The sequence below is a fragment of the Helianthus annuus genome, chromosome 11 (assembly GCF_002127325.2).
Source record: "Helianthus annuus cultivar XRQ/B chromosome 11, HanXRQr2.0-SUNRISE, whole genome shotgun sequence".
In the NCBI taxonomy this organism is placed as follows: domain Eukaryota; kingdom Viridiplantae; phylum Streptophyta; class Magnoliopsida; order Asterales; family Asteraceae; genus Helianthus; species Helianthus annuus.
In genome coordinates, this window is record NC_035443.2 from 181,827,212 (window position 1) to 181,849,800 (window position 22,589).

A 22,589-nucleotide genomic window follows, 5' to 3' on the forward strand; every position below is an offset into this window, starting at 1 on the left:
TTCATTAGTTTTTTTGTATAAAAATTTAAGACGATGTTATGTTTAATTTTTTTTAAATTTTTTTCTTGACATTCCGGTATAAATTTTACTGAAGACGAACTTGTATTTAGAATTGCGGTACAATAACGAGTTGAGCTGATACCGATTGAACAACTTCAGTACCGGTATTCATATTATCGGGATTAGTATCAATATGCGATTTATGGTTTTTGAATGATGTAAAACACGACTTTATTTTTTGGGTTACATCATCTACCTTTTGTATAAAAAAATTGAAAATAAATTCTTTTTTTTAGTCGTCGTAACCAAGTTTTACAAATTTTAACATCCCCATCGCATATCCCCTTCGCTTGCTATATCAAATATAGGTATCATACTAATAATGTAACAAAACAAAACAAATCCATACCAACCATATGTATATAGAAAAAAAAAATATATTGTACAATATGCCTTAGCGTACATTGCGTACGCGATGATAAATCGCACGTGTTATAAAAAGTGAAAATCGCATGTGTTTAAAAAAACTGAAGTCGCACGTTATCTTTATAAAAAATTAAATCGCATGTGAGTAATAAACTGGAAATCGCATGTTGTTAAATAAAAGGAAATCGCATGTGAAAAAAACAAATGGAAGTCGCAAGTTATAAACTCAATTTCGCATGTTGATTCTGAATCGCGTACGCAATGTACATTAAGTGATTTTGTACGTTAACCGGCCTCTATATATATGTGTGTGTAAATCAAACATAAGTCAAAACATTAATGGAAGTCATTATTCATAGTTTCTCTGTGTATTATACATGAATACATAGAAGAGTTAATTACACAGATGGTTCTTTTGTTATATGTAAATTACAAGTTTGGTGCTCAAAACTTTAAAATTGTAGAGATACTACTAGTGTTTTGCAATTTATAAATGTGACAATTCCTGACTTGGATGGGCTTTACATTTTCCATTAAATGCATGTAAAATAACTATAATACCTTTAGTTTAATTAACTCTAAAATTTTATTTATTTAAAAATTCATATGAACCTCACCTTATTATTCGTCCCCACTTCATCTCCCCCCCCCCTACCCCTCACGCTATCTTTCTCTCCTTCCAGCAACCACCACTTCTCGCCATCCCACCTACCTTTTTCTGGTCGTCCCGCTCAAACCATTCATGTCAGAAAGTCGTCTAACTTCGTTTACAGAAAGCCGCCACCACCACCTCCTCACATGCAGCCACCTTGGGCAATGAGTTTTGATTTTGGAAAATTGGTTATCTAAGCCCTCTAGGGCTCTATTTTTAGAGAATTTGCAATTTACAGGTACTAGACCTATTTGGAAACACACTCGTCGGAAACAGCCACCTGGAGATTTCAAATTGTAATAATTTGACATGTTAGACCACTCAGTGTAAATAATTTGGTCAGTTATGCAGAGTTATCTAAAAATTTTAGCGAGATTAGCTGATAAGGACCATCATAGTTTAGTTACAGAATTCATACCACAATGAGCATTAACGTTGGGCATTGGTGAAGTTTGTGCAAAGCACATAGACTACCATGTAATTAACTCTATATAGAATGTATATATAGCATATATGAAACAATATTTTAGGGTATAACCAGAATATATGCAACAAGATTTAGGGTATAAACAAAAATATGCAACATGCTAGATTTAGGGTATAGACAGAAAAGGATACATGGACACTTTACACTTGCCTATAAATATAAATTAAAATATATTGTTCTTGCGTTTCCATTTTTAGATAATATCTCATACACTTAAACATGTTACTTTGGTTCTTTAGAGTAGGGATGGTCCATAATTGGAAGGACCCTACGGATTTAATCAGAGATCACTCGTTTCGTGAAACAAATTGGTGGTAATGAATATAGAAGCGTGTAAAAGAATAAATTTATGTCATACCGATAAGTACATAAAGTTAGCTTAACGTAACAAGTTTGTCAAAATGAGAAAACTTTGCAAGTACAATTGTACAAAAATATAATAAAAGACAAAAGATAAAGAAGATTATAACATATGTAATTTTTTTATTTATTTACTTTTTTTGATATTCAAGATCTTGTTTCTAGGGGGTTTAGACAAAATCCATCATTGAAATTATGTATCAATCTAATAATTATTTGACATTTGTCATAAACATTTTCCCTCTTCTCGTGTTTACGTTTAATTTTTCATGTCTATTGTTTGGAAAGCCGGACCGATTGGTCGGATCACTAACTAGTCATATGACTCACATCGTTGGTTTGTTTTGCGTATTATATGATGTCAACGATTTAATCATATGGTTTTTGTTTTTCTATTGAATCGGCTAGTTAGATCGGTTTGTTTTGAAGATGATCAAATTTGGAACTTGTTTTTATGTTTACTATGATTAATTATTCAACTTTATGTTTGGATGATTCATTATGAGGCTCTTCTGGTTTTTGGATTTTCTTTTTGTTTTTTTTTATATTTCTTAAATTGACCCATGAACCAGGGGCGGACCTAGCATTAAACGAGCCGTAGCACGGGCTACGGCTCAACTTCTTATCGGTAGCAGGGGCGGATCTACGTGTGGGCGAGGGGTTGCACGGGATACCCTAACATTTTTAGCGAAATGTAAGTTTTTTAGTCTCCGTTTTATTTATTTATGGGGATACCTCTGAACCTTGAGTGTAGGAGAAGATAAAATGATATGAAATTTTAAGTTGACAGAAAACGAAATTTTCCGGTGACGTTGCAGCGGCTTTGTTAAAAGGTTGAAGAAGATGACATATATTAATATTATTATTAAGACATCGGGAACATGGAAAAGCAGAAATATGCAAAAGTCAAAACTCACACTTGAATTAATATTTAATTTTTTATGAAGCAAAAAAAACATCTATATTAATAAAGGCAGGCTTTTCAAAAAAGTTCCTTACAAAATGAATTTTCTTTTAAAGTTGTGTTTTTATAAAAAAAAAAAAAAAACCCTCAAAATCCACCCACCAATGAAACACCACCATCTAACCCACGTATTTGCCCCCACGCTGGTGGAGATCCTCAAGCCCCAACTACAACGCCGTGCTCCACGCCGGATTTCCACATCCACACCGTGTGGTCTTAGAAAGTCGCACTATATTATAGAGTATGGATTAAGAAAGGTAACTTTATTTTTACCTAACTAATACGTAATTTCACTTTTATCTTATCTCAAGATATCATTATTATAATTACTAAATTTTATTAGTAGCTGTTTAATATATATATATATATATATATATATATATATCCTTAGTAGTCGCACGGGACCCTGATAGATCATGAATTCTTAAGGAGGGCCCTAGGTAAAAGAAATATTTAAGGGCACATTTTTACTAGTTGTACAGGGCTCCTGAATTATGAGGGACAAGTCGATGACTCTAGGAAAAAAATTGGGATACCCCTAAATTTTTCTTCTAGTTCCGCCACTGCCATGAACCATTAGAGCAACATGAATTACTAGCTTGGTTTTCAACACATTATCATTTTTTTTTATTTTCGCTAAGGGTCGTGTTATTGGCACACCCTGAAGCCTTAAATCAACACTTTTAATACGGGTCGTATAAGCCTATATGGGTCGTATAGCCTTTTTAATTTCCAATTAAGACTAATGTGCCAGATTTTGTCTAGTTGACTGGACCTATACAGGTTGTATAGGTATATACGGGTCATATTAGATTAGTTTTTTTTACAAATTTTATTATACTTTTGTCTATAGTTTTAACAAAATTTTCTTTACGTTATCATAAACTATAGGTGTAGTATAGATCTCATACAGGTTTATAGGTGTAGTATAGATCTCGTATATGCTAATAGTTATAGTATAATATAGTATATGTGTAGTATAGTATAGTATAATAAACAATAGTATAAGTGTAGTATATAATACGATATAACATAGATAGTATGGTATAATAAACATGTACAAAACCTATATACTACATGATAATTTTTTAAAAATGTTTATTTGTTTAAAAAAATAAAAGAATTCTTTTATTAAACTTTGTTAAATGTATGATTAAATGTATAAAAAAAATTGTAAAAAAAACAATGCAATACGGCCCGTATAGACCTATACGACTCGTATAGGTCCAGTCAGCAGCCAGACAAGAGCTGACACATGCAGATTTGACTTTTGACTTTTGAATCTATACTACCCGTATTGAAAAAGCAAAGTGTGCGGATAAATTGACTAGTGTGCTAATAGAATTCCCCAATAGTAATAAGAAGAAATATTTCGACTTATTTTAATTTTTATAATAGAATTCCCCAATAGCAATAAGAAGAAGAAATATTTCAACTTATTTTACTTTTTATTTTTTTTAACGGCGTATGATTAGGACGTCGTAACCGGGTTAGTAGTTGGTATGTTAGTATTAAAATCCCCTTGTCTGGATTTGAACTTATTGTTATAAGTTATGCAACACGTTTATCAATCAATCTAAGGCTTAAAAGTATCAAATTGTTGTCCAGGATTAAAAAGAACATATAATAAACTCCGACCCGGTTAAAAAGGAGCTAGGCCTGGTCACTTTAGTCAGGACCAAAAGATCTCATCTCATGATGGCCGTACCCAACCAGAACATTACTTAAACTTTTGACCAAGTTTGTACCTTAAGGCCCAGGTTTCATTTTCATTTTATTGTTGCTTCGTCTGGGTCTTAGAAGTTAGAGGTGTAAACAAACTAAGCCGCTTATGAGTTAATGTTCCTGAGCATGTGCTTCACTTATTGAACGTGAACCGACTTACGAGCCTAAACAAGCTTATTATTTAAATAATTTTTATTTAATAAATTAAGTGTATATATATATATATTTCTGAAAAAAAAATTATTTTATACACATATATATATGATGAGTATCATTACTGAACACTAATTATTGCGAGAACAAAAATAACAACTCTAAATCACTAATGGAATGGACGAAGGAATGGAATGGACGGGGTAATGGAATGGACGAGGGAATGCAATGGATCATTACCATTATATGTCTTGTTTGGTTACCATGTGTGAATGGAATGAATTATTATTGTGTGTTGTTCGATAGGCAAGAAAAACGGAGTAATAAAATCAGCGGTGAGTGGTGGTGGTGGCCGGTGGTAGTGATTGCGGGTGGTTATAGGTGGCGGTGGTGGGTGTCAGTGGCGGCGACGGGTGGTGGTGGTGGCGGCGAGTGGCGGTGCGGCGGTGACGATGAGTGGTGGTTGCGGCAAGGTGGTCGTGGTGGTGGGTGGCAGCAGAGGTGGCCGTTGGTGGCGGCGGCAGCGACCGTTGGTGGTGGCGGTGGTGGTGGCGTCGACGATGGTGGTGGGCGGCGGCGGCGAGTGGCGTTGGCGGTTAGTCGTAGCTGTGGGTGATAACGGTGGCGAGTGGGTGGTGGTGGCGGCGGCGATGGCGGGTGACGGCGGTGGCTGTCGAGGTGAGGTGGTGGCGGGTGGCGGCGATGGCGTCGGTGGTGGGTGGTGGTGGTGGGTTGTGGCGAAGGTGGTGGGTTGTGGCGTTGTTGATGAATGGTGCAAGAGGGGATGGAATAGAAAAAAAACATGGGGGTGGAATGAATGATTTTAAGGGAATGGAATGCCTTTTGGAATGGGTGATTCTATTCCACTGACCAACCAAACACCCTTTTCTTCATTCCCTCGTAATCATCCATTCCATTCCACCTCTCATTCCTGCATACCAAACACTACCTAAATTTTGGGATCTAAGGTTAATATTTTTAAAATTTTATGTTTCTTACATTATCTTTTTATCTACACATAGCCTACATACATGTATGTAAAAATCCACTCGCAAGCTTAGTTCGAGCTATAAAAAATAGAGCGCACAAGCTAAGTTATAAGGGCTAGACAAGCTCAGGTTCAGCTAGGCTCGTTACACCCCAAGTTTTGCCCCCAATTGCATTATAAGTATTATTCTTTTGTTTTTGTCAAATTATGAGCAATCCGTCATTCTTTTGTTTTTGTCAAATTATATGAGTAATCCATCTTTGTGCATGCATAGAATACAAATGAATAGCATTGGATGCGGTTTTTTAGGCATTAAGACCCCTAACATTTTCATATAATAAGCCGCCAAGTCCTAGTTCAAGAACTCGTAACCAATCACACAGCCAGGTAGGCATGTCAATGGATGCTTGGTTTAAGAAAGCGCGCCCGAGGCGCGCCTAGGCGCAAAGCGCAACAAGGCGCATGCTTGTGGGCTTTTTGTAACCTAAGGCGCGATTTTTCCAGGAAGCGCGCTTTTTTTGGGATTTATTGAAAAGCGACAAAGCGCAGTAGTATGGGATTTTTGGACCCTAGGCGCACCCCTGTGTTATAAATCATTAGATATTTACTGTGGGGCCCAATCTTTTATAACCCACCTTTTAATTTAGGCCCAACTTTTAATAACCCACTTTTTAAAGGCCCGTAACTGACTAAGTGAATAAAACAATAAGATCAAACTTTTTTAACCCTAATTGCGCCCACCATGAATTGACGTACAAACTCCCGCTCTTCTTTCTTCATCTGTCGCTCATTAATCGACCACAATTTTGGTCCGATTCAAGTTAAAGTTCATCTAATTCAAGTTATAAAGTGATATTCTGCCTCAATAGACTTCATATTAACGGTAACTTTCTGATTTCTTTACTTCTTTTGATCTTTTCTGTTAGATTTCTTAACATTTAATACATTTTACTTCATAATTGAAGTTAGTGATACTTCATAATTTTCAGTGTATATATTAATATAAGTTATCGATACTTCATATTTTACTTCATTTTAGTTCATAGTCTGATCCTTACATAATTCTAAGTTGTTGATACTTACATAATTCTAAGTTACTGATACTTCATAATTTTCAGTGTATATATTAATATAAGTTACTGTTTTATTATATATGCTACTGATATTTACTGCTAGTCTGCTACATACATAATTCTAACTTACTGATACTTGATAATTTTTAGTTTTTTACTGTATATCTAAGTTACTATTTTATTATTTATGCTACTGAAGTACTGATATAATAACTACTGATACTTCATAAGTTTTAGTTTTGTGATTTGAGTTGCTATGTTATACGCATACTTTTTAGGTAAATACTTGGAAGCTTCAAAGCCTAATTTATATTGGACACCTTGTGCTGCACACTGTCTCGATTTGATGTTGGAGGACATTGGGAAGATTAAAAAGATTAAAGAGATGTTAAAATCAGCAATGTTCGTGAATGCATATATATATAACCACGTTGGTCTTGTGAACATGATGAGAAGGTTCACTAATTCACATAATTTGCATCGGCCCGCGGTTACTCGTTTTGCAACATCATTTATCACTATCTCCCAAATGCACAAGCAAAAGCATAATTTGCAGAAGATGATTGTCTCTTCCGAGTTTCTTAATAGCACATGGGGAAAGGAAGTTGGTGGGAAAAGACTTTACTCTATTCTTATCAAAGAAAAGTTTTGGAGAAATATAGTGTACGCCATGAAGTTGATGGGACCTCTAGTTAAGGTCCTTAGACTTGTTGATGGAGATAAAAAGCCCGCCATGGGATACATATATGCGGCAATGAAAAGGGCTAAAGCTACCATAAAGGCGAGTTTCAAACGCGAGAAGCAATATGCTAAAGCGATAGAGATCATAGAAAGAAGGTGGCAATGCCAACTTGGAAGACCTTTGCATGCTACGGGCTACTTTTTGAATCCTGAATATTACTACGCGAATGCAGATGAGGCAAAAAAAGGAGAGATCATGGGGGCCGTTGTGAAATGCATTGCAAGATTAAATCCCGATGAAAGCATTCAAGACAAAATCAGTCTACAACTGGATAAATATCAACATGCCGAGGGTCTATTTGGTGATAGAATGGCTATAAGACAAAGGTCTATAAGATCACCAGGTAAAAATATAAAATCTTTAAATTTTAGCTATTGTTTTGAGGCTATAAACATTTAAGAAAAGGCTGTTTTCAGGATGTAAACAGCAAAATAATGGCTGTCTAGTTGCTGGAACAGCCAAAAAAACAGCAAAAATGGCTGTTTTGAGGCTGGAAACAGCAAAAATGGCTGTCAGGCTTCAAACAGCAAAAAAAATGGCTGTCTTGTTGCTGGAACAGCCAAAAAACAGCAAAAATGGCTGTTTTGAGGCTGGAAACAGCAAAAATGGCTGTTTTCAGGCTTCAAACAGCAAAAAAAATGGTTGTCTTGTTGCTGGAACAGCCAAAAAACAGCAAAAATGGCTGTTTTGAGGCTGGAAACAGCAAAAATGGATGTTTTGAGGTTGTAGACAGGAATATATGGCTGTTTTGATCTTGTTAACGGTAAAAAATGGTTGTTTTAATAGCGGATTGGTGGAACGCATTTGGTGGTGATACTCCGGAGTTACAAAAGTTTGCTATCCGAGTACTTAGCTTGACGTGTAGCGCTACCGGTTGTGAGAGAAATTGGAGTGTCTTTCAACAGGTAAGCGATCAATTAAACATCCGTTCTATTAGAGTATTAGACTATTAGTGTTATTTGTTACTTCGTTATTTAATTAAAGATTGTTATTTTAACAGCTTCATACAAAGAGGAGGAACTGATTGGCACAAAGCCGATTAAATGATTTGGTGTATGTTAAGTACAATCGAACATTGAAGCGTCGATATGAACGAAAGGACACCACGGATCCCATACTTTTAGATGAGATTGACGAAAGTAATGAGTGGGTGATGGGATACATGGATGATGATGAAAATCAAGCGAGAGATGTTACTAATTTGGTGCATGAGGGTCATGATCTAACATACGGTGATGTTGAAAAGGCTAGTGGGGCATCTGAGCCCTTATATTATACTAGATCGAAAGGAAAAGATGTTGGTAGCTCCTCAACGGCCCCTACTCCTAGATGTACTCGTGGAGTACATCACTTGATTGATGAAGATGCCGAAGATATTGAAGAAGAAGATACCGGTGAGAGTGACAACGATGTGGGAGAAGACGAGGTGCTTGGAATCGATGATGATGATGAGGATGAGGATGAGGATAGTGAATGAAGCTACTAGTTCTATTAGTTATTAACCTTTATAATCACTTTTGTGTTCTTTTGAAAACTAACTTTTGATAACTTCATGTGTTTGTGACTTCGTTTTATGCCACTCGCCGACTCATGGTGCTTGATGACACACTTATATATATATATATATATATATATAGGTGTTTTTGATGTTAAATATATATTAATGTCCTTTGTGCATCATATATGGCTTATATATAATTTTACATATTTTTTTTTAAATATGTGCGCCTCGGGTACGAAAAGCCCGCCGCTTTTGCGCTTTGCGCCTCGGTTTTAGACCTCGTCGCTTTTGTGCGCCTCTCGCTTTTTAAAACCAAGAATGGATGCATATGGATTGGATCACGATCCAATCCATTAATGATCCAACTTAAATGGATTATGACTCGATCCATGATCCAACATAATGGATCGTGATCCAATCCATATCCAAGTAATTTTAAATGGATGGATCACGATCCGGATCGATCCATATAAAAATATAATAAAAACCTCTAAAAATAAAAAAAATCACAAAAAATAAAAAAAAATTGTAAAAATTCAAAAAAAAAAAACTACAAAAATTAAAAAAATTAAAAAATTAAAAAAATCTTAAAAATAAAATAAATCGAAAAAATTCTAAAAAATTCTAAAAAATCTAAAAAAAAAATAAAAAAATTCTAAAAAACCAATCATTCTACTTCAATTCAAACTAGACTAAAGGGGGAGAATCAAAAACAATGATTAACTGATGAAAGCAGAAAGTGTGCGTCGACTCGGTTTGGCTAAACACCGATTTGGGCCCAAAAAACCGGTTTTTAACCGGTTTCGGTTTTAAGCCAGTTCCATAGATCAAGAATACTAACCAGTCTACAAACCGGCGGTTTGGTTAAAAAACCGGTTTCAAATCTAAAACTGGTTTTTTTGTACACCTCTAATGCCAACAACGTAAGAAAAAAAACATTTGTAAACCAAGATAGGAATCAGTAACACCTAGGACAGTTGAGTTACTCTTACTAATAACAATACTGACATAACTTCCCACACTTTTTAACAAATCTAACGCCAAAAACTTCTCAAAAATTAACAAAAGATAATCAAACTGAACTGCTTCTGATTGCAAATAATCTAATCGATATTAAATTTAAATCTCTGTTCCTAGATCTGATTGCAAATAATCTAATCGATATTAAAAAGCATTGTTTTTTGTTTTTTTTTTTTTTAACACCAAGTGTTCCATTAACTTGATCAGTTTTGTAAAAAACAACCTACTGGCCGTGGTGATAATATCATTTATGTTGCATTTATAGTGGAAATCTGATTATTGGTGCAAAGATGTTAGCATGAAGAGAAGATTGATATACTGTTGTTACAATCTTTTTCTTAAAATAAAAATAAAAACTTTTTAAGCCGACCCGGTACGACCCGAACCCCTTCGGACCCGAACCAAAGGCTTATCGAGTGCCTAGCTTAAAAAAGCCCTCGTTTTTTAAGCGCCTAGGCTTTTAGCACCTTGAGTGCGCCTTAGATTTTTAACAACATAGATAAACCCGACTTTTAATCTTCTTCTCAAGTCAACGTCTACACTCTATTTATCGTTGACTAGGGTTCAAAGGAGCCGAGCGGCTCGCGAGCTACTCGAGATCGACTTGAGAAAAAGCTCGAAACAAGCTGAGCCTTATCGAGCCTGAGCCGAGCTTGAGCCTAAAATAAAGCTCGTTTTTTTATCAAGCCTGGGCTCGAGCCTCGCATGTGCCGTCTGTCAAGTGCCGTCTACAAAAAATCTGAGCATCGCTGGAAACTGAAAGCTTCAGCCAAGGTCTCGTTCACCTCTCCATCGCGTAACGGTACCATTCCTCTCGTGCTTTTGTTTAATTGTTAATTCTGATTCTGATTCGAGATCCAAGTGAGTGTTACATATGAATATTTTTTCCAATTTGAGTTGATCCATATTTAATTGCTTCCATTTACTAATCAATCCTAAGCCAATTTCATCTTAATCAAACTCAATAAAACCCTAAATCTAACAAACAGCAGCAGAAAATCACGATATCTACGTTAAAAACACAACTAATCAATACACTTAACCGAACGCATATAAAAGCAGTGAATCAACGGCTACCTCGAATGAAGGTTTTGTTCAATTTCATCTTAATCAAACTCAACAAAACCCTAAATCAAACAAACGTCATAAATCATGATATCTACGTTCAAAACACAACTAATCAATGCAGTTAACCGAATGCATATAAAATCAGTGAATCAAGAGCTACCTCGAATGAAAGTTCGGTTCAATTCACGTAGAGGAAGAACGAGAACAATGCGAGAGAGATCGGAACCAGGAGCTACCTCGAATGAGACTTTGGACTTTTGGGTTGATTTCAAATTTAGGGTTTGAGGCAGTGCAGAGTCAAATATTCTAGGTAATGGATCGATCATGGATCGATCCATATGATTAATTGGATAAATGGATCAATCCATTGGATTAACTAATGGGTTGTTGGATATTTTTTATGATCCAATAAGCGATTTAAATGGATCAGATTGGATTGGATTGGATATAGATCAATATCCGATCCATTGCCAGGCCTAGCCAGGAACATGAGTTCGAGTCATGGAAACATATAACCCAACCACGGAAGACATGCTCTAGTCACAGATCACATGTTCCAGTCACATAACGTATCGTCTAGAATACAAGTTCTAACCAATAACCCAAATGACAAGTCACGAGGCACAAGTACCAAAAAAGAAGATAACGGTCAGGACACAGGCCCGGTTCAGATCAACCGTCCAACTATTGGTCAAGACTTGATCAACTTGCACAAGGATGTCCACACTCGCACGAATAATGGAATAAGGACTCATAAAGTGAGCGGTATGAATACAACCGAACATAGACTTGATCAACTTGCACAAGGATGTCCACACTCACACGAATAATGGAATAAGAACTCATAAAGTGAGCGGTATGAATACAACCAAACTTCCCTTTCACCGCTTTACACCGTACTACTATGTATCCCCTTCACTTACCGATCCACGGTGTTGGTCAAATTCCAGCACCGGTACTTGGTACTTAGTCGAAGCTTGTAGGTGCATGATCTTCCTACTAGAAATAAAAAAAAAAAAAAAACTCCTAGAACATTCGTGGTTTGTTCAGTTATTTTGGTTACACATATAACTGTAACCAAATCATAACCCCTGTCGCAATTAGAAACTATAACCAACTCGTTTCTCACTTAGTTCGGTCCTCGACCCATTCCAATTTTCAACGAATAAAGTTTTTTGCCAAAGAGACAACATATGCATTAAAACCTGAAGCATTTGATATATGAATCAATCTCAAACGAGCAAATGTTTCTCATACTTATTACAGCAATCCGCTACCCAGGCGTAAAAACAAAAAACAAACATAGAAACACGTTCAAAACATAAAACCCGCCCCGTCCATACAAAAATCGTCACTAAAAACACAAATCAGTGAAGAATTACCTGAGAGCAATGTTTAGTACTTGTAGTCCTTAACATGGAGGCTTTCAGATGCGCCTTCGCTCAACCCAGAACCGCCCTGATACGTTCCAAGGGTCGCCTCAGAGTTAGCCTTACACCTGGCAAGAAAAGCGGCCTGAGCTTTCGCCACATTCTCTTCCTTCCCAGCCCAAGCCTTAAGGGTGCTCTGTTGTAGGGCCCGCCCGAACGAGAAAGATAACGACCATGGTTTTTTGCCCTTGTACTGGTTCATGGCGTTCAAGTTAACTGTAGCCTCCTCTTCACTCTGACCACCTGACAAGAACACAACGGCTGGGACCGCTGGTGGCATGGTTCGTTGAAGTGCACGGACGGTGTACTCAGCGACGACTTCTGGTGCGACCTTTTTGGCGTCAGAACCGGGGGTAACCATGTTGGGTTTCAAAAGTGTTCCCTCGAGAAGAACATGGTGGTCGTTAAGAGCTTTGTAGCAAGCAGCGAGAACACGCTCGGTTACATCAGCACACTTGTTGATGTCATGGGGTCCATCTACAAGAATCTCGGGCTCGACAATTGGGACCAAACCGTTCTCTTGGCAGATGATGGCGTATCGGGCTAGCCCGTTGGCGTTCTCGTTGATGGCAAGTTGTGATGGCTCGTGCGGGCCAATCTTAAGAACTGCACGCCACTTGGCGAACCGGGCACCGGCTGAGTAGTATTGTGCACATCGCTGGGCCAGACCGTCTAGACCTTGGGTTGTGGTCTCACCGTTAGTTCCAGCAAGCTCGACCGTACCTTTGTCAACCTTGATACCGGGGAGGACTCCAGCTTCCTTCATGACATCCACAAATAGCTTACCTGTAAACATTTTGTTTAACGTTACACCTAAAATTATAAATCAAAAGCCAGTTAACATATTTTAAAGCATGGAAAGATTAAAAAGAGTACCTGCGGCTGTCTTCTGGTAGAGAGTTTCCTCGAAAAGAATGACTCCACTGAGGTATTGGAGAGCACCAGGAGTGCAAAAAAGAAGCTCACGAAGAGCCCTCCTGTTTGACTCGACATTCTCAACATTGATGCTGGATAGACGTTTCCCGATTGTACCGGTTGACTCATCAGCAGCAAGAATACCCTTGCCAGGTGTGCCAATGTAAGTAGCATTGGCAATTAGCTCATCTGAAAAAAAAGAAGAAGAAAAACTTGTTACATGTTTCCTTAGATTAACATCAACAAACCCTTTGTATGTTTTAACAATATAATACCACAATCATAAAGTTTGATACCAAATAATACAACAGATATATCTACATAAATGTATCGCTTGATTTAGATTATCACACACATATAACACATCACCTAAATGACCACCAGTAAGATGAAAAAACAACATATCATAACATACTATCATATCAGCAAATACGCTAATCTATTTTAGAACAATATGATCATCTTAAAAACAATGGCAGAAAGCTACTTATACAAACCATCGGCTACGGAATCATCTTACCAATAAATTAACTATAGATCGCATTCATTTAGCCACAGATCTATGTCAAAGACAACTAAAATGAATGAAAAACAAAGTCTGATTAAAAAAAACAATCTGATTAATACAAAGAAAATACGTATCGTAACAACACCAAGAGGCACATTAAACAATCATTGCTAACCACTAACAAAACTTCATAACAACATAAAAAACTGTGTCAGATCAACTGAAGAAAATCATACAGCCTATGCAGTTAATATCGGTGATAAAGTGGTCCCCTGGTGAAATATCGGTGTCAAATATCGGTCTGAATATCGGTACCGATAACATCAGCGATATTGACCGATATCACCGATATTTGACCAATATAACCGATACATCACCGATATTTGACCGATATGACTGATATATCAGTATATCACTGAATTATTAGTATTAAATTGCTATATATATAAATCCTTCATTATATTGATATTACCGATATCTCACCGAGATAACCTATATCTCAAATATCGGTCCTTGACCCATATACGATATTTTACCGCATTAACTGCATAGCATACAGCAGCTACAAATCACAACTATTGTTAAATAGTTGGATCAACAGATCTTCAACAGCAACAAACAGATCCACAAGTATTTTCAAAAAACAAATCGCCACTACGTAACATAACGAAATATATCAACGACAATAATCTGGTAATAATTAGATGTACATAGCCGATTTGAATCTAATAACACATAAACATGTTGAAAAAGTAAATCAGACCTAAACAAACATTAAAGGAAAAATGATTTTTATATAAAGAAATCAAAAGCAGAAACATCAAAAATTAAACACGTAGACATTTAATAACATCACAAAACACACCAATAAAACAAAGTAACAAACTAACAACAAATTATTCAACACAACGATAACAAAAAACAGATTAATAACTGGTAACAACTAGGTCTAGATAGATAGCAGATTTGAATCTAATATCACATGAACACGTTGATAAAAGTAAACCGGAACCTAATCGAAGTCAAACAGAACAGATCTAAACATAAATTAAACCAAAAACGATATATATCATATATATATATATAGATATTTCGTAACAAACTATTCTACAAATCGATGACAAAAACAGATCAAAAACTGGTAACAATTAGATCAACGTATCAATTTGATTCCAATAGCACATAAACAGTTAAACACATTTAAAAGGTAAATCAGAACCAAAACGAAGTCAAACAAAACAGATCTAAACAAAAATTCAAGCAGAAACGATACACATACAGCAATCAAAAGCAGAATAATAAAAAACATACACGTATAGATTTCGTAACTTCATTATTCAACATAACGATGACAAAAACAGTATAAAAACTTGTAATAACATATAAACACGTTTAAAAAGTAGATCGGAACCTAAACAAAGTCAAACAGAGTAGATCTAAACAAAAACTGAAGCAAAAGAAAACATGCATATACATCAATCAAAACCAGAAGAACGAATAGATTAAACACATAGAAATGAAGATGGAGATGGAGATTATACCAGCATACTTTCCTCTGTAGCAAGACATGGTGGATGAATCTGAGATCTGAGAAAAAGAGGCGTGCAGAGAAAGAAATTATAGAGAAAGGAGATTGTAAGAGTCAATGATGGGGAGTGAGGGTTTATATAGAAGAGATTGTTGAGAGATCGGTTTCATCGCCCCCAATATAAAGAAACAGGTGTTGAGGCGGTTTTCGATTATTATGGCTATTTTACATTTTTACCCTTTACCAACCCTTTTCAAGAAAAATTAAAAAAAAAAGTAAATTGCCAAAATCATATCCATGAGGACATCGATTCCACTAAATTATGTGAGTGAGATTTTTATAATATGAAGAGTATAAAAAGTGGTTGTGAGTAGAGGAGAGAGAAAATGTTACTGTTCATCTGTATATTTGAAAAGACACTGTTCACCCCCTATAATTTTTTAATATATTTTAAAAGTGGTTGTGAGTGAAGAAGAGAGAAAAGATAATGATAAAGGTATAAAAATATATTATCTAATTGAAAAGGAGAGAGAAAATATAGTGTATTTTAGTGTAATTTAGGGTGAAAAAAATGGTGGAATGGATGTGAATGCTCTTAGAGAGTTAGAGGTGTAAAAAAAAACAGTTTTAGAACCGAAACCGGGAAAAAAACTGAAACCGGTTTTTTTATAACCGGACCGGTTTTATAACCGAACCGCCGGTTTGTGACCGGTTACTGATCTTGATCTGAAAAACCGGTTAATAACCGAAACCGGTTTTAAAAAAACGGGTTAAAACCGGAAAAGAACCGGTTTTTTTGGGAAAAACCGGTTAAAAACCGGTCCTAACCGGTTACACACACCGGTTATTGTTTTGGACTTGAAAAACCGGTTATAAAAAAAAACCGGTTTTCGTTTTAGGTGAAAAAAACCGGTTCGGTTAATAACTGAAACCGGTTTTTGAAAAAAACCGATTTGTACACCTCTCTACATGAGGTTTGGACATTTTTATTAGTTTCATCCAAAACAAATTCTTTGTACCACTTTTGGGCGAATTGGTTATTCTCATCCAAACGTCTAACTTTTTTTGCTAAAATCGCCCATGTGGTTTGTGATTTTTTGTCATTTTCATTCAAATATCTGATAGAAAAATAACCCAAATTAGAGCATTCACAATCAAATCTTTTACCGCATCTCTATAAATACACTAAGGGGTTGTTTGTTTACCTCTTAATGAGGTTCTTAATGATTCATATCTCTTACTGGTTCAACACTTAAGGGTTCAAACTGTTTGTTTCACAAGCAGATGTCTGAGTAGTTCAGACATTTTCCTCTGAATGATTAAGCACTATACAGAGTCTGAATGGTTAAAACCTCTGATCTGAATTGGTTAGACATTTGTCTCTGAACGGTTAAGTATTTTACTAGCTCTTAATGGTTCAGACCTCTTACTGGTTCAGCACTTAATGATTCAGACCTCTTACTGATTCAGCATTTAACCATTCAGAAGTTGTCAAACAGCCCCTAAAAAACACTATCTTTTCTTTCTTCTCCACCACTCACGACCATTTTCAAAAAGTATTAAAAAATTATAAAAGTGAACAGTATCTCATTCAAATTTACTGATAAACAATATTTTTTTTCTCTTTTTTCTCTCTACTTCACTCACAATAACTTACAATCACTCTAACAAATATAGAGGTTACAGGAGAATCTACTATGAATGTTTCTAGAGGTTTAAAAAAAATGACAAAAAATCTTAAAAATAAAAGATAAAATAATAAAAAAATTGTTTTTGATGAACCGAGAAAAGGTTGTATAAACCTCATACACAATTTTGATAATTACTAAAAATGAAAAAAGAAAAGAAAGAGTAAAGTACTTTGTTTCTTTTTTCCCACAGTTTATTTACAAAAGTACAAGAGGGACATTTTGACAATTCACTGAAAAATGAAAAAGAAAAGAAAGAGTAAACTGCAAAGTACTTTGTTTCTTTTTTTTTTTTTTCCCATAGTTTATTCACAAAACTACAAGAGGGACAATTTTGGCAATTCACTAAAAAATGAAAAGAAAAGAAAGTGTAAAGTCCTTTGTTTTTTTTTTTCTTAGGTGTCAATAGTTTATTCACAAAACTACAAAAGCCTCTCCATATGATGCTCTTGCTATTGATAACGTTACATTTGTCTTTTTGACTAAAAAAATTTAGGTGTGTATGGGATAACGTCTATATCACCTTTTGATGATGTATATACATAGAGAGTGAAAGAGAGGTGTTGATATCGGTACGGACTGGAGTTTGGACTTGAAAGGTTTGTTAAAAGCATGGCTTTTCTTAAACGTACACTTCTTGTTACGCTTGTTCACAATATTGTGTGATTCGAGCGGATCAAAGAGGGTTGTATGGTTGAACTCTCATTTGTGACTTACAAGACGACTTACCGTTGCTAGTTGTACGAGTTGCATTATGTTTGTGACGGTATGTCTCACCTCAAATTGCTTTGTATCCGCATATAAACTTAGCAAAAGGGATATATGTTTCAATTCAACCATCATCTATTTCTAAATGGCATGTTCTTTCTCACTGATATTGTAAACATGTTGTTGGTGTTCACAAATCTTGTGGTTTTAATACGTAAAATAATGTCGCTGTGATGAAATAAAATATAGAGAAAAATGATTGGAATCTATTTTTTTTTTCCAAAAGAGGATGAATTTGGTATAAAAGTGAAGGTTTCGTATTTCAATACATGGATAGGTTTTTAAATCGTGTTTAAGATCACTTTCAGATTAACGAATTTCGTAGGTATATGAAATCAAGTAGTCAACAACTGGATAAGACTATACCGGTTATGCAAGAACAACATGATCTCTTTGAAAAACGAAGTGTTGATTCATTGTGTAAAAAATGCATCTTCAAATAAACTATGATATTCTTTTTATATGGGTTAATCAATCAAAACTTTTCAATTGGTGGTTAACAATTTGACAATTCTAATTGCTTATATTTTGAGCAATATTGGGAATCATTAGTGAGATTTTAGTAGAAGACTCCAACAGTGGTAACTATTGCACTAATTATCTGTTTGTCACTATTCGGTAATTGGTATTCGTGATGGATAGCAACTTTGTCACTGATGATTAGTTGCCAGTGATCTCGGTTCCAACTATCTCTTGGGCCCGTACAGTGGCATTGCCCCCTTCGACCCATTATATATTGTGTTTAGATACATGCAAACAAGTATAGTATTGGTTTTGGGGTAATCAACATATATCATCTAATATCATACATGTACCTTATATTTGTAGAAGTTTCTATAACTAATTATATAGCTGAATACTCATTTAGTTTTCTGAGTTTTGATTTACTCGCCAGGTTCAACTTTTTCTTCCTCCCCTATATGGATGAGGGATCGGGTGTTATAGTAAGATTTCTTTATTCGTTCTAGGTTTTAATATTTTATAGAGTGATACGAAGACGCGAGTTAATATTTTTGATAATTATCCAATGTTTTTCTCTCTTATATGTATATACAAACTAAAACATGATTGAGGGGGGACGGGGCACCGTGCGGGTTGCCTTGTCCGGATTCCAAGCATGCCAGCACACCGCCGCCACCCTATCGGGTTGGTTTGGCCAGCGGAGAAAGCGTCGTGAGATGTGATGATTTCGATGGTTTTGATCGTTGTGCAACGGTCATGTGTTTTAAAAAAAAAAGTTATTTTTAAATACTATTATAACACACGCACTCTCAAAATCCTTCGTTACCAAAACGCCCAAAAAATCTCCACAATGGATTCACATAAAAAATCTAGAGGTGCCGATTCGAGCAAATGAGGAACCGGTTCAAGCAAACGCGGTGCTCCTTTTGGTGGTGAAGGGCATATGCCACAACCTCCTCTTACTCAACCCATTCCACCGACATATATATTTGGGCAACAAACAAACTATTTTTTTCACAGCCTATGGTCCCACCGACCTATGGTTTCTCGTCGGAAGCGATGTAAAATTTTGAACTGTTTGGGTTGTATAGAAACCCATGTCATTTTTATTTTCATTTTAATGAAGTTTATTTTTTTATATTAATTAACGTTTCACATTATTTAAATTAAAAAACAAAAAAAAAGTTTGCGGCTAGAGTAGGCGCCGCACCACTTACTAGTTAATGGATAGTTGATGCACTTTTTGATGTGATGAGTGGTAATTGGTCGGGGCTAAAATACTTGGTCTATAGTGCCCCCTTTGCATGAGGCTACACGGTATGGGGGTCGGCCCCGGCCCGTCGCGGGTCGGCGACGGTCCAAACACCGTGCCGCCCCCTACCGTCCCCGTCCTCTCCGTCCGAAAGTAGCCGTTTGCGACGATGCAAATTAGGTGGGTCCCCCACCTTTTGACCGTTAGAAATAAAAAAAAAAAACCTTTTTTCAAACGGCTATATTTTAAAAAACCCTCCATTTCACTTCCATTTTTATAAATACTCACATCTTTAACCCCTTTTTTCACAACTTTTCACCACTACCACCCCATCTCTCTCACATTTTATAAACCAGTCTTCCCTTTTTATAAAAAATCATCATATTTTTTTTAGTTTATTTTTTTTAAGTTTAATTTTTTTTAAGTCTATGTAATGTTTTTTAATATTAATGAAAATATTTTGTTACTTTATTTGTTAAATGTTTAAAAAAAGTTGAAGATTAAAAAAAATAAAAAAAATATAAAAGTGGTGGAGGATGATGACTAGGACCATCCTCCCATGCCCCCTAGTTTTGGAGGATGATCCATCCTTGGGAGGACTATGATGTGTCGCCTACGTGGCGGATCATCCTCCAAGGATGGTCCATTACCATACCATGTAGTCTGATATACTAATGTGAGATTTATTCTAAATTTCATAATTGCTATCAATATTAACCAACCATCAAAAGTCAAAAGGGGGTTTCCATGAAAGTCTTAAACAGGTCGTTTTATGAAAGGAATGGCCTATATATGCTAGAATCAAAAGTCAAAAGGGGGTTGCCATGAAAGTCTTAAACAGGTCGATTTATGAAAGGAATGGCCTATATATGCTAGATTTTGATCATTACCAATTTCAAAATTGGACACCAGTTTGTCAAACTATGTAAGCTAATCAAACCATTCAAAGTAGTTGCAAACAAGTTAAATGAGTTAAAACTAGAGTTTGATTAGAGATTTAAAGGTGTTAGGGTATACGGAGAGGGCAGTAAGGGGTGCGGTAAAGTGGGTTTGCCGAGCGGTAACACCGCCGCCACCGCTCGGCAAACCCACTTTACCGCTCGGTGATCTTTCCACATCGGTGAGATATTACCGATCGACAAAATCAATGTTTTGACCGTTGGGGTGATGCTCAACGGCTATATACCCCTTTAAACAAAAAAAGATTTTTGTTTTTTTTTTTTAAATTTAACTATAAATACCAAACATAATTCATACCCAAATACATTCAAATTTATACCCCAACCAAACCAAAAAAAAACCAAACATTTACCCAATCATTCCAAAACAAAATGGCGGATGAACTCCCGTTGTGTTTTCCACCCGATAGTAGCATTCTTTATTTCCAAAATCTAATCGAAGAAGCCGAACTTCAAGAGACGAGCACATCTAACCGAAGGAGATATATTGCACGTCAACGTGAGGTGGGGCATGAGACACTCCTGGCGGATTATTTTGTCGAAGACCCGAAATACAACGAAGATATTTTTCGGCATAGGTTCCGTATGTCGAAACGTTTGTTTCTAAAAATTGTGAGCGACGTGGAAGCGAACGACTCGTGGTTTCAAGAGGCCTTCGATGCGCGAGGTAGGAAGGGCTTTATGCCGCTGCAAAAGGTTACATCGGCTATTAAACAGCTCGCAACTAGTAGCACTCCAGACGGGAACGACGAGTACTTTCATATGGCTGAAAGAACTTCCCGCGAGTGCCTAGAATATTTTTGCGACAAGGTTTGCAAAATATACGCTCCGAGTTCTTACGTAGACTGGCAAGCCACGACATGGCACTTTTATACGAAGCTCATGAGGAAAAACATCACCTTCCAGGTATGTTCGGTAGCCTTGATTGCACCCATTTCGTTTGGCGATTTTGTCCCACATAGTATCGAGGCCAGTATATGCGAGGAGATCACCGATACCCGACTGTCATGCTCGAAGCGGTTGCATCTCAGGATTTATGGTTTTGACATGCTTTTTGCGGTCCATCAGGTTCACAAAACGATATCAATGTGCTACAACAAACTCTGTTATTTTTAACGGAATTAAATGGAACCGTGCCAAAATTTCCATTGTACGTTAACAACCATTTATACAAACGTGGTTATTTGCTCGTGGATGGAATCTACCCTACATTGTCTGTGTTTGTGAAGTCGATCCCCTACCCTCACGAAGTAGACGAAAAGAAGTTCAAGAGGCAACATGAGGCGGCAAGAAAAGACGTCGAACGAGCTTTTGGTGTTTTGAAGTCGAAATGGGGTGTATTGAGTCGGCCGATGCGAGCAAGAAGCGTTAGAAAAATTAGGAATGTTGTGTACACGTGTATTATTTTACACAACATGATTTTAAAAGACGAAGGAAACGCGATAGCACCGGTACACATTCGGGATCCTCTGGTCGAGCCCACTCTAGACGATACGGTGTTGGACGAGCTGATGGATGAAGACACGCATTGGAGACTAAAACACGATCTCATGAATCATCTCGCAAGTCAAGATTTACCCCACCTTTTGGTCGATTCCGACGAAGACTAGTTTAATTTATTTCAATTTAATGTAATTTTCATGTTTTTAATTTATTCTACATTTATTATGATAAAATACATGTTTAAATATTAAATATACTAGTTTAAAAATAAAAATAAAAATAAAAAAATAGTTTACCTATTCCAAAGTGTCTAACCACCCGCCAACGTTTTTTAGCAATAGGTAAAATGACGTGGCACTATTTGATTGGTCGATTTGAGAGTTTACCAATTGAAAGTGTTTAACCACTCCCTATACCCTTAAGTTAAGCACAAATATGATTATATCATTAGACTGATTTATTTGACGTAGAGCATTC

The 22,589-nt window shown here is 36.2% G+C and overlaps 3 protein-coding genes across 3 annotated transcripts; 2 read left to right on the plus strand and 1 right to left on the minus strand.

Moving 5' to 3' along the window:
• Positions 1-6,495: 6,495 nt before the first annotated feature.
• Positions 6,496-9,174, plus strand: LOC118484310. The gene is made up of 4 exons (XM_035980347.1): positions 6,496-6,638; positions 7,107-7,913; positions 8,357-8,475; positions 8,571-9,174. The coding sequence occupies exons 2-4, from the start codon at positions 7,175-7,177 to the stop codon at positions 8,592-8,594; spliced, it is 882 nt and encodes a 293-aa protein (XP_035836240.1). The 5' UTR covers positions 6,496-6,638; positions 7,107-7,174; the 3' UTR covers positions 8,595-9,174.
• Positions 9,175-12,353: 3,179 nt separating this feature from the next.
• Positions 12,354-15,718, minus strand: LOC118484311 (fructose-bisphosphate aldolase, cytoplasmic isozyme-like). Its single transcript, XM_035980348.1, has 3 exons — positions 15,554-15,718; positions 13,466-13,693; positions 12,354-13,375 (listed from the first exon to the last, which is right to left on the minus strand). The coding sequence occupies exons 1-3, from the start codon at positions 15,579-15,581 to the stop codon at positions 12,555-12,557; spliced, it is 1,077 nt and encodes a 358-aa protein (XP_035836241.1). The 5' UTR covers positions 15,582-15,718; the 3' UTR covers positions 12,354-12,554.
• Positions 15,719-21,041: 5,323 nt separating this feature from the next.
• Positions 21,042-22,279, plus strand: LOC110888948. The gene is made up of 2 exons (XM_035980196.1): positions 21,042-21,575; positions 21,899-22,279. Exons 1-2 carry the CDS (start codon positions 21,042-21,044, stop codon positions 22,277-22,279), a joined length of 915 nt encoding a protein of 304 aa, XP_035836089.1.
• Positions 22,280-22,589: the final 310 nt, after the last annotated feature.

Bases quoted from the DNA above. Each gene is read 5' to 3' on its own strand.
- LOC118484310 (XM_035980347.1), top strand. From the start codon at position 7,175: ATGTTGGAGGACATTGGGAAGATTAAAAAGATTAAAGAGATGTTAAAA. The intron at 7,914-8,356 runs GTAAAAATATAA...TTGTTTTAATAG, and splicing joins AAGGTCTATAAGATCACCAG to CGGATTGGTGGAACGCATTT. The intron at 8,476-8,570 runs GTAAGCGATCAA...TTATTTTAACAG, and splicing joins ATTGGAGTGTCTTTCAACAG to CTTCATACAAAGAGGAGGAA.
- LOC118484311 (XM_035980348.1), bottom strand. From the start codon at position 15,581: ATGTCTTGCTACAGAGGAAAGTATGCTG. The intron at 13,694-15,553 runs GTATAATCTCCA...CTTTTTTTTCAG, and splicing joins CTACAGAGGAAAGTATGCTG to ATGAGCTAATTGCCAATGCT. The intron at 13,376-13,465 runs GTACTCTTTTTA...AAATGTTTACAG, and splicing joins CTACCAGAAGACAGCCGCAG to GTAAGCTATTTGTGGATGTC.
- LOC110888948 (XM_035980196.1), top strand. From the start codon at position 21,042: ATGGCGGATGAACTCCCGTTGTGTTTTCCACCCGATAGTAGCATTCTT. The intron at 21,576-21,898 runs GTATGTTCGGTA...GTGTTTGTGAAG, and splicing joins GGAAAAACATCACCTTCCAG to TCGATCCCCTACCCTCACGA.